A 16,351-nucleotide genomic window follows, 5' to 3' on the forward strand; every position below is an offset into this window, starting at 1 on the left:
CAGCTGAGCTACAGAGGACCACTGGCCTCAGTCTCCGCTATGGAGAGGGAGTAAATGTGACTCTTCTGGGGGTGTTGTCCCTCCAGCAGGTCAATGGCGCAGTCCCAGTGCCTGTGAGGAGGGAGACACTTAGCCTTGGAGGCAGAGAAGACATCGGAGAGATCTGCATACTCACGTGGAATGTTGGGCTGGAGGGCAGACTACGGACTCTCCACTGAGAACAACAAACCACCGGCAGACACCTGTATGAGGGGCACCAGGCTGCGATCCTCTTAGTGATCCAATTGATGGTGGGGTTGTGTAGTCTGAGCCAGGGCAATCCCAAGACGATCCGGTGAAAGGGTGACGTGACGATGTGGAAGGACAGCTCCTCGTGGTGCTCCGGTAGTGTGGGAATGGTGATGGTGATGGGGAGAGTGACTTGCGTAATGGTGCCTGATCGAAGTGGTTTATTGTCCAGCGAGGTGACGTGTAGCGGAGAAGGCAGTGCCACGATGGGCAACCCCCATTCATAGACCAGCTCCCTATCTGTAAGGTTCCCCGCTGATCCGGAATCTATCATTGCCGTGGAAAGTGAAGAGAAGGAAGAATCATTCACCGTTAGGGGAACTAAAAACAATGGTTTGGTGACAGGTGATGACGGAACACTCACGGAGCGGCGACGGGAGTTATTCCACCTAGATAGGGAGCTGCCAGGAGATATGTGGTCCGTGGTGGTGTAGGGGCTGCTGCCCACCTCCATGGGTGAGGACTTGGAGGCAGGGCGGCTTCCATAGCTCAGATGGGGTGAGCGTCGAGGCTCCAGGAGGTGTTGGGAACGCCGTCGGTCTCTCAACATGCCGTCAAGACGAATGGACGTGGCGATGAGGGTATCAAGGTCCATCTCGTTGTCCCAACATGCGAGTTCCGTCGTGATGGCCTCCCGTAAGCCTCTCCTGAAGGCTGTGCGCAGAGCACGCTCATTCCAGCCGGAAGACACCGCCACCGTGTGAAAGCTCAGGGCATACTCGAACGCGGCCCCCTCTCCCTGTTGTAGTCAGAGGAGACGCTCACCGCCATCCTTTCCCTCTGTGGGATGATCGAACACCGCCCTGAACCGAGCGAGGAAGGTGGAGTAGGGAAGCGCCGCGGCCTCACCTCCATCCCAGACTGCCGTGGCCCAATTCAGTGCCTTTCCCTTCAGTAGCGAAATCACCAGCGCTATCCTGGCTTGGTCCGATGGAGATGCCCCACGCTGACGTGCCAGATACAGTGAGACCTGTAGCAGGAAGCCTCTACATTTTATTGTTTTCCCGTCATAGCGCTCCGGCAGGGTAGGGGTCCCTCAGACGTTGGTGATAGCCTGGGAGGAGGTGGACTGGGTGCACTCGCCGCTCCCTGAGGTGGAACCGTGTAGCTCAGTTGGTAGAGCATGGTGTTTGCAACGCCAGGGTTGTGGGTTCAATTCCCACAGGGGGCCAGTATGAAAAAAAAATGTATGCACTCACTAACTGTAAGTCGCTCTGGATAAGAGCGTCTGCTAAATGATGTAAATGTAAAATGAACCGGAGCGATGGTCAGTTTATGGAGCGTTTGGAGCACTTCCTGCATGGCGGCGTTCAGCTGGGCAATCTGCTGCTGGTGCTGGTCGAGGCGCTGGGGAACTCCAGGAGGATTACCTGCTGCATCCATCTTCGTGATTCTGTGATGAGTACTGAGGATACGAAGAGGCAGGAATCAACAATGTAAAGGTTTACTTAACACTGAGCAAGATATAAACAAAGAGCGAGTACACGACATTACACTAACAATCACACACAACACAACACTGAACAATTCAGGGCTATATAGGGGTGGTGATGAGATGATGAGGTGCAGGTGCGCTGGAGGTGATTAGGGTGCGTTGGGTTTAGGAGACGTGACAGTTTACATGTACAGTGCCTTCACAAAGTATTCATATCCCCTTATTTATTCTACATTTTGTTTTCATTTGTGTCACCAATCTACACACAATACCCCATAATGTCAAAGGGGAATTTTGTTTGTTGAAATAAAAAATGTTTTTAAACAAACATGAAAAGCTCATTTGTTATGGCAGGCCTAGCTAAGTTCAGGAGTAAAAATGTGTTTAAGAAATCACATAATAAGTTGCATGGACTCATTCTGTGTTCAATAATAGTGGTTAACATGATTTTTGAATGACTACCCATTTCTGTACCCCACACATACAATTATCTGTAAGGTCCCTCAATCGAGTAGCACAGATTCAACCACAAAGACCAGGGAGGTTTATCCAATGCCTCACAAAGAAGGGCCCCGATTGGTAGATGTGTAAAAAATATCCCACTGAATAACCCTTTGAGCATGGTGAAGTTATTAATTAGGCTTTGGATGGTGTATCAATACACCCAGTCACCACAAAGATACAGGCATCCTTCCTAACTCAGTTGCCGGAGAAGAAGGAAACTGCTCAGGGATTTCACCATGAGGCCAATGGTGATTTTAACACAGTTACAGAGTTTAATGGTTGTGATATGAGAACGGAGGATGGATCAACAAGATTCTAGTTACTCCACAATACTAACCTAAATGACAGAGTGAAAAGAAGGAAGCCTGTACAGAATAAAACATATTCCAAAACATGCATCCTGTTTGCAACAAGGAACTTAAGTAATACTGCAAAAAATGTGACAAATAAATTAACTTTTTGTCCTGAATACAAAACATTATGTTTGGTTTGGGGCAAATCCAACAAAACACATCACTGAGTACCACTCTTGATATTTTCAAGCATAGTGGTGGCTGCATCATGTTATGGGTATGCTTGTCATTGGCAAGGACTAGGGAGTTTTTCAGGATAAAAAGCAACGGAATACAGCTAAGCACAGGCAAAATCCTAGAAGAAAACCTGCTTCAGACTTCTTTCCAACACACACTGGGAGACGAATTCACCTTTCAGCAGGACAATAACCTAAATCACAAGGCCAAATCTACACTGGAGTTGCTTGCCAAGATGACATTAAATGTTCCTGAGTGGCCTAGTTGTAGTTTTGAGTTAAATCGGCATGAAAATCTATGGCAAGACTTGAAAATAGCTTTCTAGCAATGAGCAACAACCAACTTGACAGAGCTTGAAGAATTTAAAAAATAATAATGAGCAAGAATTGTACAATCCAGGTGTGCAAAGCTCTTAGAGACTTGGCCAAAAAGACTCACAGCTGTAATCACTGCCAAAGGTGATTCTAACATGTATTGTCTCCAGGGGGGTGAATACTTCTTTAATCAAGATACAGTACATATTAGTTCGTTATTTTCCATAAATGTTTAATAAATGTTAGAATCTTTCTTCCACTTTGACATTATTTTGTGTAGATCGTTGACCAAAAATCCATTTGAATCCCACTTTGTAACACAACAAAATGTGGAAAAGGTCAAGGGGTGTGAATACTTTCTGAAGGCAATATATATTGCCATTAGTATATTAACATAAGTATTTATATATTCCTGCTACCAGTCACTTTTAAACCCTGTTTACAGTACATGAACAGTATATCCATCTATTACGCCTACACTCTCACACTAACACCCACACACAAACACTCACATACACACCCACCCACCACTTATGCTGCTGCCATATTGTTTATTATTATTATTATTATTATTATTATTATTTATCCTGCTACCAGTCACTTTCTCCGAATACCTGCCTACATGTACAGTGCCTTCAGAAAGTATTCATACCCCTTGACTTATTCCACATTTTGTTGTGTTACAGTCTGAATTCAAAATGAACTAAATGCATTTATTTTCTCACCCATCTACACACAATAGCCAATCATGACAAAGTGAAAACATGTTTTCAGAAAATGCTGCAAATGTATTGAAAATGAAATCGAGAAATATCTCATTTACATAAGTATTCACATTCCTTTGCTATGTCACCCCAAATTGAGCTCAGGTGCATCCAATTTCCTTTGATCATCCTTGAGATGTCATTACAACTTGCTTGGAGTCCACCTGTGGCCAATTCAATTGTTTGGACATGATTTAGAAAGAAACACACCTGTCTATATAAGGTCCCACAGTTGACAGTGCATGTCAGAGCAGAAACTATACCATGAAGTCCAAGGAACTGGCCATATATCTCTGAGATAGAATTGTGTTGAGGCATATATCTGGGGAAGGGTATAAAACAATGTCTAGAGTGTTGAAAGTTTACAAGAGCACAGTGGTCTCCATCATTGGGAAATTGAAAAAATATAGAACTACCCAGACTCTGCCTAGATCTGGCCGTCTGACCAAACTGAGCAACCGGGCATGAAGGGCCTTGGTCAGGGAGGTGAACAAGAACCCAATGACCACTCTGGCAGAACTACAGCGTTCCTTAGCTGAAATGGGAGAACCTGCCAAAAGGACAAGTGTCTCGACAGCACATCACCAATCTGGGCTTTATGAGAGAGTGGCCAGACGGAAGCCACTCCTGAGAAAAAGGCACATGACAGCACGCCTGGAGTTTGCAAAAACGGCACGTAAAAGACTCTGAGAGCATAAGTCAAAAGATTCTGTGGTCTGATGAGACAAAAATGTAACTCTTTGGCTTGAATACAAAGCGATATGTATGGAGAAAACCAGGCACAGCTCATCACCTGTGTAACACCATCCCTACCATGAAGCATGGTAGTGGAAGCATCATGCTATGGGGATGCTTTTCAGCGGCAGGGACTGGGAGACTGGTAAGGATAGAGGGAACAATGAATGGAGCCAAATACAGGCAAATCCTTGATGAGAACCTGCTTCAGAGTGCAAATGGCCTTAGACTGGGGCGAAGATATGCGTTCCAACAGGACAATGACCCCAAGCATACAGCCAAAGCAACGCTGGAATAGCTTCAGAACAAGAATGTGATAGTCCTAGAGTGGCCCAGCCAAAGCCCAGACTTGGATCCCATTGAAAATCTGTGGAAAGAGTTGAAGATTGATGTTCAGTGCCGCTCCCCATCTAAGTTAACAGAGTTTGAGAAAATCTGCAAGGAAGAATGGGAAAAAATCCAGATGTGCAAAGCTGATACAGACGTACCCGACAACTCAAAGCTGTAATCGTCGCCAAAGGTGCTTCTACAAAGTATTGACTCAGGGGTGTGAATGCTTATGTAAATTAGATATTTCTGTACATTTGCAAACATTTCTAAAAACATGTTTTCACTTTGTCATTATGGGGTATTGTGTGTAGATGGGTGAGAAATTTATATTTATATATTTTTTTAGGATAAGGGTTAAGGTTAGGGTTAGTAGATAGTTTAAATGTTACTGAAACGAAATATCTGTTCTTCCCTCTCTCTCCTTCCCTATCTATCCCTATTTCCTTTCCTCCATCCATACCACTTTTGACCTCTTCCTTCATCCCACAGAGACGGCCGCCAAGGCATTTGGCATCCCTCTCTCCCAAGTGATAGCCAACGACCGGGCATACAAGCAGCGTCAGGATGCTCTGAAGGTTTATTTGTTAATCTACTTCAATAGATTGTCTTACTGTAAAGTGTGAAAAATACAGAAAAAAAACACGTATGCAAAAACAAGTGTAAAAACCGCACACTAGAAAAGGCAGACGACCAACCTTTACTTTAGTTCTATTTACTGTAAAGTGTGTTGTGATTATAAAATTATGCACTTTAAATAAAGTTTGATTTGATTTGCTCTGAAGGAGAGTCGGAGAGACTGCCTGGATCTAGAGGCCAGCGTCCTGTGGTTCCGGGCTGAGAAACAGCAGCAGAGCAACGGGAATAAACCCCTCTGTAGCACGGCTACATCTTCATCATCATCAGCACTGCCGCTGCACAGCAAGCCACTCTCACCCAGGTTCCTGGATAAGAAGGCTAGAGTGCAGAGACGGGTGAGTTGGAGTTGGAGAGCGCAGACGCGCGCACACACACATACAGAGACACACACACAGAGACAAGTAGATGTAAATGCTCGTCTGTATGTCTGGGCTTTACTTTTGTCTGAAATATGCAGACCTCTCTTTGGCTTTCAAAAGAGCAGTCAAAAATCCAACAAACATTTGTCAACCATGACTTATCAACTTCAAGCTACGGTTTCAAAACATGACCACGCTGACATATCTCCTCCAAGATAATCAAACATTTCTAATGTAGGCATTTGCCACTTGAACGTACTAGCCAGCACATTCCGTAGTCCTAAGAATGTGGTTATTGTGAAATACTGTAACTTAGGTGAAACTGATCCAAACATATCCGTTCAAAAATACATCTGAGTTGTTTTACTTTAACAATATAACAATATACCCAACTTCAACAAAAATCTGGGGTACAGAAGTTCAACGATGACTATCAGTATTACTCTCTCAGCACCCCGACCCCGGTAATCAATGTTGTAAATGTAATGTTAATGATATTGGAAAATGAAACAAGGTCTGCATTCCAAATGGCACCGTGTAGTGCACTATATAGGGAATAGGGTGCCATTGGAGATGCACACAAGGAACATTCAGTTAAATCTGTCTGCCCTCTATCTGGCTGTCTCTCCATCAAACATTCTCACAATCAATTCATTTTCCTGGTATGGAGTCAGACCGTTGTTTGTTACAGCAACACAGTCAAAATATTAGCAGAGCAAATACTGTGTGCACATGCGTGCATGCATTCGGGCATAGAGTCTGTGTGTGTGTGTATTTAAGTTGAGCCCCTGCTGTGTTAATATCTGTATCATGCTGCGCTCTAACCTGCTGTCCTGCTGGTCTGGGTAAGAGCTCAGACACCTTCTCTGCTGGTGGCTCTAACTCACTGTCATTACTAGCCAGGGTTAAGGGGCCTGATACTGTATTTGTTTTCACGTCAGAACAGAATGAAGGGATAGAGACGAGGAAGGCACGTTTGAGATGCACCCTTTAATTAGGGCCCAAACCTAACCTAATTTACACTGAATTCTGAATGTGCTGCCAAATGTGACAAAGACAATAAGAGACAGCACAAACGAATCCGGGACCAGGTTACTCATGCATAACTTAACTTCTGTGTAAATTATGCATTGATGTTGATGGGAGATTTTTGTGTGATTGTACTTCCTACATCTAAGAGATACAAGAAGGTTGAGTTGACTAATTATTCGGTGTAGCAATGCTTTTTACTATTTCTGATTCACATTTACTTTGGAAAGTGAAAGACCCTGACACACACGTTTCAAATCAAAACAGAGGAAGGAACGTAGACGAGGAGAGGAATCTGCTTTAGACTATTGAGATCATGGCTGCGGGAAAATATTTTGGGGTTGGGATGCTTTTCTCCGCCCTACTGACGAGTATTGTTCTCCGCTCATACTGCAGTAATAAAGGCCTAGTGCACTCATTTGGTGGGAAATACAAATTATAATAATACATAATTGCTGCAGCACCCCTACTTCCTGTGGCTATGATTGAGATGCACCCTAAGGGCTTGCATGACTCAGGTTTCCATAGAAATCTTTATTTAAAGCTTGAATGTTAAAGGGCGGTAGTTGTGTTTTTCTAGGTTCCATATCCAAGAGATAGAAGGAAGTTGACTGGAGTAGATGGAAATGGCAGTAGCAGCAACTTGTTTATACACACACACACACACGTTGGGCGGATTACTTGATAAAATGTAATCTGTTACTGATTACAGTTACATGAAAAAATAATCAGTTACGCATACACACACATACTAGACTTCCACTACTGGGAAAGATGGAGACACAGGAAAACAGGAATCAAAGGGAACGCAAATAAATGGCCGACAAATAAATAATATAATTAGTAATGAGAACACTATCCTGAAGAAACCCAGAACATTTCACCCAAAAATTAAAACTTGAATTCTTTAAATGTTTTACCTCATTATTTTACCCAGGGAAAATGTCATATTCATCCCTACACTAACTGGATAGTTTTGCAAAAAAGTTTTCATGGCAACTGGCAGAATTTTATTCTATGATCAACTAAAGGAAATCTTTTTTGAAAGCCAGGAAAAATATTGTTGAAATAATAGTTTCTCTTTACTTTTACCCCCTCTCCATCACCCATCTATTTACCCTCTCACACCCTCGTTCTTCTGTTCCTTCACTCCCTCTCCTTCCTTCTCATCCATCATTTCCTAATATTCCTCTCTCCTTCCCGCTCTCTCATCTCTTCCCGGTGATCCTCACTCATCTGTCTCCCTCTCTTCATTCCTACTATCGTTCCTCTCCTACTCTTTATTCTCATCCCTCTGTTTTTCACTCTCCCTTTTAATCAACTCCTAAAGGTTTTGAAACTTGAACTTGAAATGCTTAATCTCTCTCTCCCTCTCCTCCCGCCTTCCCCTTCTCCCCCCTACAGGGTGGCCTGTCAGTGGACTCCATCTCAGATCTTGTAGAGAGTCAGTCCCGCCTGTTGGAGGCGCTGCAGCTGTCCCACCCAGCAGAGCTGGAGCTGAAGAAGACTGCAGCAGGTGCCGGGGGGCGGACCCAGACCAAGCTGAGCCTCAACCCCATCTATAGACAGGTTCCCCGTGTGTTGGAGAGGTGCTGCTGCCACATAGAGAGATACGGTGAGACACGGCTGTCTGCTGATGTGACTATGTTAGCCCACTTAGCTACAGCTTAGGCATTAGATCAGGGAGCTAACATAAGTCTTCAGGTCTTAAGCAAGGTTACTCATCATGTGAGTGTGGTTTATTGAACCACCTCTCTGACACTTCTAAAGTGTACAATATATGGGATAGAATATTGAGAGATCTTGGTGTATCGCAATAATCTGAAGTACCTTTCTTTCCTTCTCCACAGGTCTACAAACTGTGGGGATCTTTCGTATTGGGAGCTCCAAAAAGAGAGTTCGGCAGGTGAGTATTTTTGCTCACCACACATAAATGTTAATGTCTTCAACGTTCCAATTAGCTCTCCCACTTGTTTAGGCCTATTTACTAGCCAGTGTATTGATGTACATTTGCTCTCCATAGTACACAAATGTTAGCCCAACTACAGCAGAATTGTGCTTTACCTTAACTTTATACAGTAGTTATTTATGCCTACTAGGTAGTACTAGCCAGTGTGTTGATGTTGTGGCAGATGTACTTCTCTTCTGCTGTATACTTTGTACCCAGGGCCGTTGATCCCTTTCATTTCCTGTTTAAAAAGAAATGTGTCACATGGGAAACTGACCTTATACTGTGTGTGGCCGGTGCATGTGAACTTATTTGTGTATGTGTCTGGTTGTGATTTATGTGTGTGTGCGTGCTGACTCTCACATGGGTGCTGCCTCGAACTGTGCATCCTTGTGTGTGTGTATCTGTTGCCACTGCCTTTTAAGTGTGTGTCTGTGTATGTCTCTCTGCTCGTTCTAGTGTGTGTGTGTGTGTGTGTGTGTGTTCTGATATGGTGCTGATGTGTGTTTGCCCCACCCAGCTGCGTGAGGACTTTGACATAGGAACAGATGTGTGTCTGGATGAAGAGCACAGTGTCCATGATGTAGCAGCATTACTGAAGGAGTTCCTCAGAGACATGCCTGACCCTCTACTGCCAAGAGAGCTCTACGCTGCCTTCCTACACGCCAATCGTACGACGCGCGCACACACACACACACATGAACCTATACGAAACACACTAGCTGTACGAACCGTTATCATTTCCTACTGGTAAATTCACAAAGTGAATTTATGCTCACCAAGGTCTCTTCTTGCTCCTCTCTCTCTCTCTCTCAGTTCTGCGAGGGACAGACCAGCTCCTGTACCTCCAGCAGCTGCTCTACCTGTTACCCCCATGTAACTGTGATACCCTGCTCCGCCTCCTCACCCTGTTACACACCGTAGAGAGCCATGCACAGGACACCATAGGACCACAGCATCAGGAGGTTAGTCCCAAATGAGGGTGGGGTGAGGGTCTGTCGCTTCCACAACTTAGTATACAAGTCATGGGACTGTATATCATTCTGTCCATATTTTTTCTGTCAGTTTGTCCGTTTCTCTTTCTGTCTGTCTTACTCTGTCAGCATCTGTCCGTCCTCAACACACTAGCTTCTCTCTCTCTCTCTCTGTCTCTCGAGACCCTTTCTATATTATATACTGTCTACTAACGCCTCTCTCTTTCTGTAGCTCACACTAACTAGCCTAGCCTACACAGTAGGTAGACCTAATATGCGGTCTCTCCCCTAACCTCTCTCTCCCTAACTCTTTCCCTGCAGTTCCCCGGCAACAAGATGACAGCAACCAACCTGGCAGTGATCTTTGGTCCCAACCTGCTGCAGGGGGAGAGAGGCGGAGGGGACAGGGAGATGAGTCCCCACGCCATGGGCATTGTGGACAGCGCTGCCATCATCAACGTCACCCTGCACCTTATACAGAACTACAGACGACTGTTCACGGTACGGTAGTTGGAGTGTGTGGTTGTGTGTGGGTGGGTTTCAGGTTTTTTTAATGTACGGATAGCCAGGGGCATACTCCGACACTCAGACATAATTTACAAACGAAGCATTTGTGTTTAGTGAGTCCGCCAGATCAGAGGCAGTAGGGATGACCTGGGATGTTCTCTTGATAAGTGTGTGAAATTGACCATTTCCCTGTCCTGCTAAGCAGTCGAAATGTAACGAGTACTTTTGGGTGTCAGGGAAAATGTATGGAGTAAAAAGTACCTTATTTCTTTAGTAATGTAGTGGAGTAAAAGTTGTCCTAAATATAAATAGTAAAGTACAGATACCCCCAAAATCTATTTAAGTAGCACTTTAAAGTACTTTACACCACTGTGTGTGTTAGCGTGCGCAAGCACGTGTGTGTGGGTCACCCTCCTGTCCTCATCTCCCTAGGTGACAGCAGAGCTCCAGCAGGAGGTGCTGATGAGTCTCATCCAGACAGATCCTGAAATCATCGACTATCTCCTTCGCAGGAAAATCAGGTAGGTGTACACTTCAGGGCCCATATTTACAAAGAGTCTCGGCGTAGGAATGCTGATCTCGGATTAGGTCCAGCCTGTCCATATATTCTTATTTACTATGATCTAAAAGGCTAAACTGATTCTGGATCAGCACTTCAGTTGTCTCTGAGTCTTAGTGTTGTGTGTTTATTGAGCATGTTTCAATAGCTCTATTTGTGGCGCTGCAAGACTTTTTGCAACGTGGATAATAAAATACTCTAATCTCTACTCCCTCTACTTGCTCTCCTCCCCCATTTCTCTCTCCGTTCCTCTCCTTTCTTTCCCCTCCTCTCCTCTTACCCCCTCTCCCCGCTCCCACAGTGGCAGTCACCTGACGGTGGAGACGGCAGACACAGCGGGGGGTCGGCGGGACACGGGGGCATCTCTGGACTCTGTAGGGGCGTCTAGTGGTAGCCTGTCACCCCTGGAGCCCCCCTTGCTCCTCTTCAACCCCGACGAGCCCGGGGACGGCAGGCTGACCACAGAGGTGTTCCTCAACCTCGACGTCCTCCAACGCCACCATAACAACAAAAAACGTAAGTCATCGAGTTTAGGTCTAGGTTGAGGATCAGGTTTGGGTTTAGGTTTAAACAGTGTCCTGGACGTCTTCTGACACCACCACAACAGGAAACGGAAGGTACTCATTCTTACGGGGTCCCACCTCTTTTATTACACCCATAGCAGGTAGACTCAACCACAACAGGAATGTTAAGTCACACATACAGTGTATTCGGAAAGTATTCAGACACCTTGACTTTTTCCACATTTTGTTACGTTACAGCCTTAATCTAAAACGTATTTAAAAAATAATCAATTCTCATCAATCTACACAGAATACCCCATAATGACAAAGCAAAAACGGAAATATAACATTTACATAAGTATTCAGACCCTTTACTCTGTACTTTGTTGAAGCACCTTTGGCAGCGATTACAGCCTTGATTCTTCTTGGGTATGACGCTACAAGCTTGGCACACCTGTATTTGGGGAGTTTCTCCCATTGTTCTCTGCATATCCTTTCAAGCTCTGTCAGGTTGGATGGGGAGCGTCGCCGCACAGCTATTTTCAAGTCTCTCAAGAGATGTTAGATCGGGTTCAAGTCTGGGCTCTGGCTGGGCCACTCAAGGACATTCAGAGACATGTCCCAAAGCCACTCCTGCGTTGTCTTGGCTGTGTGCTTAAGGTCGTTGTCTTGTTGGAAGGTGAACCTTCGCCCCAGTCTGAGGTCCTGAGCGCTCTGTAGCAGGTTTTCATCAAGGATCTCTTTGTACTTTGTTCCGTTCATCTTTCCCTCGATCCTGACTAGTCTCCCAGTTCCTGCCGCTGAAAAACATCCCCACAGCATGATGCTGCCACCACCATGCTTCAACATAGGGATGGTGCCATGTTTCCTCCAGACGTGACGCTTGGCATTCAGGTGAAAGAGTTCAATCTTGATTTCATCAGACCAGATAATCTTCTTTCTCATGATCTGAGAGTCCTTTAGGTGCCTTTTGTCAAACTCCAAGTGGGCTGTCATTTGCCTTTTACTGAGGAGTGGCTTCTGTCTGGCCACTCTACCATAAAGGCCTGATTGGTGGAGTGCTGCAGAGATGGTTGTCCTTCTGGAAGGGTCTACTGTCTCCACAGTGGAACTCTGGAGCTTTGTCAGAGTGACCATCGGGTTCTTGGTCACCTCCCTGACCAAGGCCTTTCTCCCCCAATTGCTCAGTTTGGCCGGGCGACCAGCTCTCGGAAGAGTCTTGGTGGTTCCAAGCTTCTTCCATTTAAGAATGATGGAGGCCACTGTGTTCTTGGGGACCTTCAATGCTGCAGAAATGTTTTGGTACCCTTCCCCAGATCTGTGCCTTGACACAATCCTGTCTCGGAGCTCTACGGACAATTCCTTCGACCTCATAGCTTGGTTTTTGCTCTGACATGCACTGTCAACTGTGGGACCTTATATAGACAGGTGTGTGCCTTTCCAAATCATGTCCAATTAATTGAATTTACCACAGGTGGACTCCAATCAAGTTGTAGAAACATCTCAAGGATGATCAATGGAAACAGGATGCACCTGAGCTCAATTTCGAGTCTCATAGCAAAGGGCCTGAATACTTATGTAAATAAGGTATTTTTGTTTTTTATTTGGAATACATTTGCAAAAATTTCAAAAATACCTGTTTTTGCTTTGTCATTATGGGGTATTGTTTGTATATTGATGAGGGAAAAAAATATTTTATCAATTTTAGAATAAGGCTGTAACGTAATGTCTGAATAATTTCCGAATGCACTGTACATGACGAGATCCTGAGGCCTATTGTCGTGCCATGCATCCGACGCCATCACCTCATGTTTCAGCATGATAATGCACAGCCCCATGTCGCAACAATCTGTACACAATTCCTGGAAGCTGAAAATGTCCCAGTTCTTCCATGGCCTGCATACTCACCAGACATGTCACCCATTGAGCATGTTTGGGATGCTCTGGATCTACATGTATGACAGCGTGTTCCAGTTCCGGCCAATATCTAGCAACTTTGCGCAGCCATTGAAGAGGAGTGGGACAACATTCCACAGGCCACAATCAATAGCCTGATCAAGTCTCACGCTGCTTGAGGCAAATGGTGGTCACACCAGATACTGACTGGTTTTCTGATCCACGCCCCTACTTTTTTATTTTTTGGTATCTGTGACCAACAGATGCATGTCTGTATTCCCAGTCGTGAAATCCATAGATTAACATCTAATTAATTTCTTTCAATTGACTGATTTGCTTATATGAACTTTAACTCAGTAAAGTCTTTGAAATTGTTGCATGTTGCATTTATATTTTTGTTCAGTGTACTTAGCGGGACGTGAGTTATCGATATTTATGGGGTCACTACACCTTTATTAGCTCTATTGTTATGCAACATCCAGCTAGGGTTAAAGTTAGGGTTAGGGGTGAGCCGAGGTGTGGACGTGCTATGGTTAGGATTAGGGTTGAGCCGCAGTGTAGACATGAATCTAGGGTTGAGCCGGGGTGTGGACATGAAGCCAGTGTGGCGTTCCGCGGACAAGCCACAAGGGGGAGACTCGTCGAGGCCTGGTGACAGACTCGTCGAGGCCTACATCACGCGGAGGTGGCTCCCTCTGCTGGACGTGCCAGGTCTCGACGGCCAGGACTAATTGGGGCTGATTGAGGCTGGTGAGTAATCAAGGGGCTGATTACTCACCAGCCATATGGGGCCCATAAAGCTGCAAGGAGGGCAGCACATGGGAGGGTTGGAGGTAATGAGAGGTTGCTTCCAGACAGACGTCCTCACGGTCTGATAGAACCGAGGGGCTCGGTTATCTACCCCAGAGGAGACAGCATTCCCCGGAGCCCAGAAGGCGGTAACCCGGAAGAGGTCTCCAGGAGGAGACTGGTTTATTTTCTTTTTCTTTATTGTTTTAAATAAACACCTTGAAACTGAGGTATCACACTTGTGTCTGATCTGTGTAAATGTCTTGATCAAACCCTCAGGTCTGCCACACTAGGGTTAGGGTTAAGGCACCACAGGCTGAAATAAAATTTTTGCATCTACCTATCGATTTTGAGATTTGTTGGTATTTTGGTCCATTTTGTATTTTCAAAATATATATTAAAAAAATGGATGCAAATGTATATTTTCGTTAGTTTATCATACTACTGTCATCACCATTTTTATGAATTTTAACCACTTTAAAATGGACACATCAATAATGTAAAAGCCCATTTCATAGAGAACATTACAAACTGGACTAAATTTAGTAACTTAGAAGAGATGGTGATTGGGTCTAAATAGGGGTTTGTCATTTGGTAGTCTAATTTCAGTGTACTTGTCTTTGACTTTTGGGAAATGGCAGTTAGACTTCCCACATTTTTTCCTCTTCAGAGGCATCTGCATTCACCACATTTTGTGTGGTTATGCTTAGATATATTCTCCAGACTTCCCCAGGGGGAATTGTTGATATGTTGTAAATGTTTTATTCTAGATAACATTTTCTTAGGGGGAAAATGTGCCAAAAATACATTTTACGTAAGTTTTTAGATTTTAAAAGTATTTATCCACAAGTCACTCTGGACAAGTCTGGTCCTGGAGTGTCTTAACAAAATTAAACCAAAATATTTAGGCTGACTTCATCCAGTGCCCAGAAAAATAGATCTGCATGATGCGCAAATATGGGCATATTTACTGACCATCGCCTAATTTGCATATTTTAATAAAATATTTCTGGAAAATGTTAATACAAAAAAGTATTATATTTGTGTACATTCAACTGTTAAAAGTTGATTGTGATATGATTAAGATTTTTAAAAATATATATTTTAGGGTTGGGTGCCTGGCCTAAATACTGATCTTATTATTCTGTTAAGAGCTTGATAACATTGTAACAACAAAGTAGCATTGTAATAACACCTCTCCCTCACCAGGTTCCAGCGAGATCCCGTCTAAATCCATTGGTCAGATGAGACAGTTCCACTCCCACCACAACCTACTGAGTCTGGCCCAGCCCTCCAGTAGCTCCAGAGTCCACCCAGAGCACAGCGAAGGTCTGAGCTTCACCCTGGGGGCTGCCTCATGCTCCAGCCTGGGAGGACAGGGGGAAAACAGTATCTGGGTGAGGCAGACACCCCAGGAGGAGAAAGAGAAACCCTCTCCTAGTCATACGAGTCATTTTTGGGACTTCTTCACAGGCAAGGGCTCAGGGTCTGAGACTATGGTATGATAGGTTCGAACACTGGTGGGTGGTATGGAGGGGTGGGTGCAGGGCGGATTGGGACTATAAATGGTTGGAGTGGTCCACCATGCCTTTGCCTGGTCTGCCCTATTGTCATTTCTGGGTGGCTGGGAGGTGGTTGGACCATGTTGAGGGACATTTTACATTACATTTAAGTCATTTAGCAGACGCTCTTATCCAGAGTGACTTACAAATTGGTGCATTCAATTAGGATAGCCAGTGGGACAACCACCACTGGGGGAGGGGGGGGGGGGGGGGGAGGAGGAGGAGGAGGAGGGGAGGGGGGGGTGGTAGAAGGATTACTGTTAGACGATTCCAGGTATTCCTTAAAGAGGTAGGGTTTCAAGTGTCTCCGGAAGGTGGTGAGTAACTCCGCTGTCGTGGGGGAGCTTGTTCCACAATTGGGGTGCCAGAGCAGCGAATAGCTTTGACTGGGCTGAGCGGGAACTGTGCTTCCGTAGAGATAGGGGGGCTAGCAGGCCAGAGGTGGTTGAACGTAGTGCCCTCGTTTGGGTGTAGGGTCTGATTCAGAGCCTGAAGATAAGGAGGTGCCGTTCCCCTCACAACTCCGTAGGCAAGCACCATGGTTTTGTAGTAGATGCGAGCTTCAACTGGAAGCCAGTGGAGTGTGCGGAGGAGCGGGGTGACATGAGAGAATTTGGGAAGGTTGAACACCAGACGGGCTGCAGCGTTCTGGATAAATTGTAGGGGTTTAATGGCACATGCAGGGAGCC

The 16,351-nt window shown here is 45.0% G+C and overlaps 1 protein-coding gene across 1 annotated transcript in view; it reads left to right on the forward strand.

Annotated features, from left to right (window-relative positions):
- arhgap36 (Rho GTPase activating protein 36) overlaps nt 1–15,842 on the forward strand; it is a 109,844-nt gene extending 94,002 nt beyond the window's left edge. Inside the window, exons 4-13 of the mRNA XM_084164890.1 lie at nt 5,390–5,475; nt 5,683–5,871; nt 8,329–8,539; nt 8,775–8,830; nt 9,393–9,543; nt 9,689–9,837; nt 10,168–10,347; nt 10,786–10,874; nt 11,214–11,428; nt 15,310–15,842. Of these exons, the coding sequence (XP_084021016.1) occupies nt 5,390–5,475; nt 5,683–5,871; nt 8,329–8,539; nt 8,775–8,830; nt 9,393–9,543; nt 9,689–9,837; nt 10,168–10,347; nt 10,786–10,874; nt 11,214–11,428; nt 15,310–15,605 (1,622 nt within the window). The 3' untranslated portion in view covers nt 15,606–15,842. The remainder of the gene's footprint in view (nt 1–5,389; nt 5,476–5,682; nt 5,872–8,328; nt 8,540–8,774; nt 8,831–9,392; nt 9,544–9,688; nt 9,838–10,167; nt 10,348–10,785; nt 10,875–11,213; nt 11,429–15,309) is intronic.
- The last annotated feature ends 509 nt before the right edge of the window (nt 15,843–16,351 follow it).

This window comes from Coregonus lavaretus, assembly GCF_964263955.1.
Source record: "Coregonus lavaretus genome assembly, chromosome: 7".
NCBI classification, from domain to species: domain Eukaryota; kingdom Metazoa; phylum Chordata; class Actinopteri; order Salmoniformes; family Salmonidae; genus Coregonus; species Coregonus lavaretus.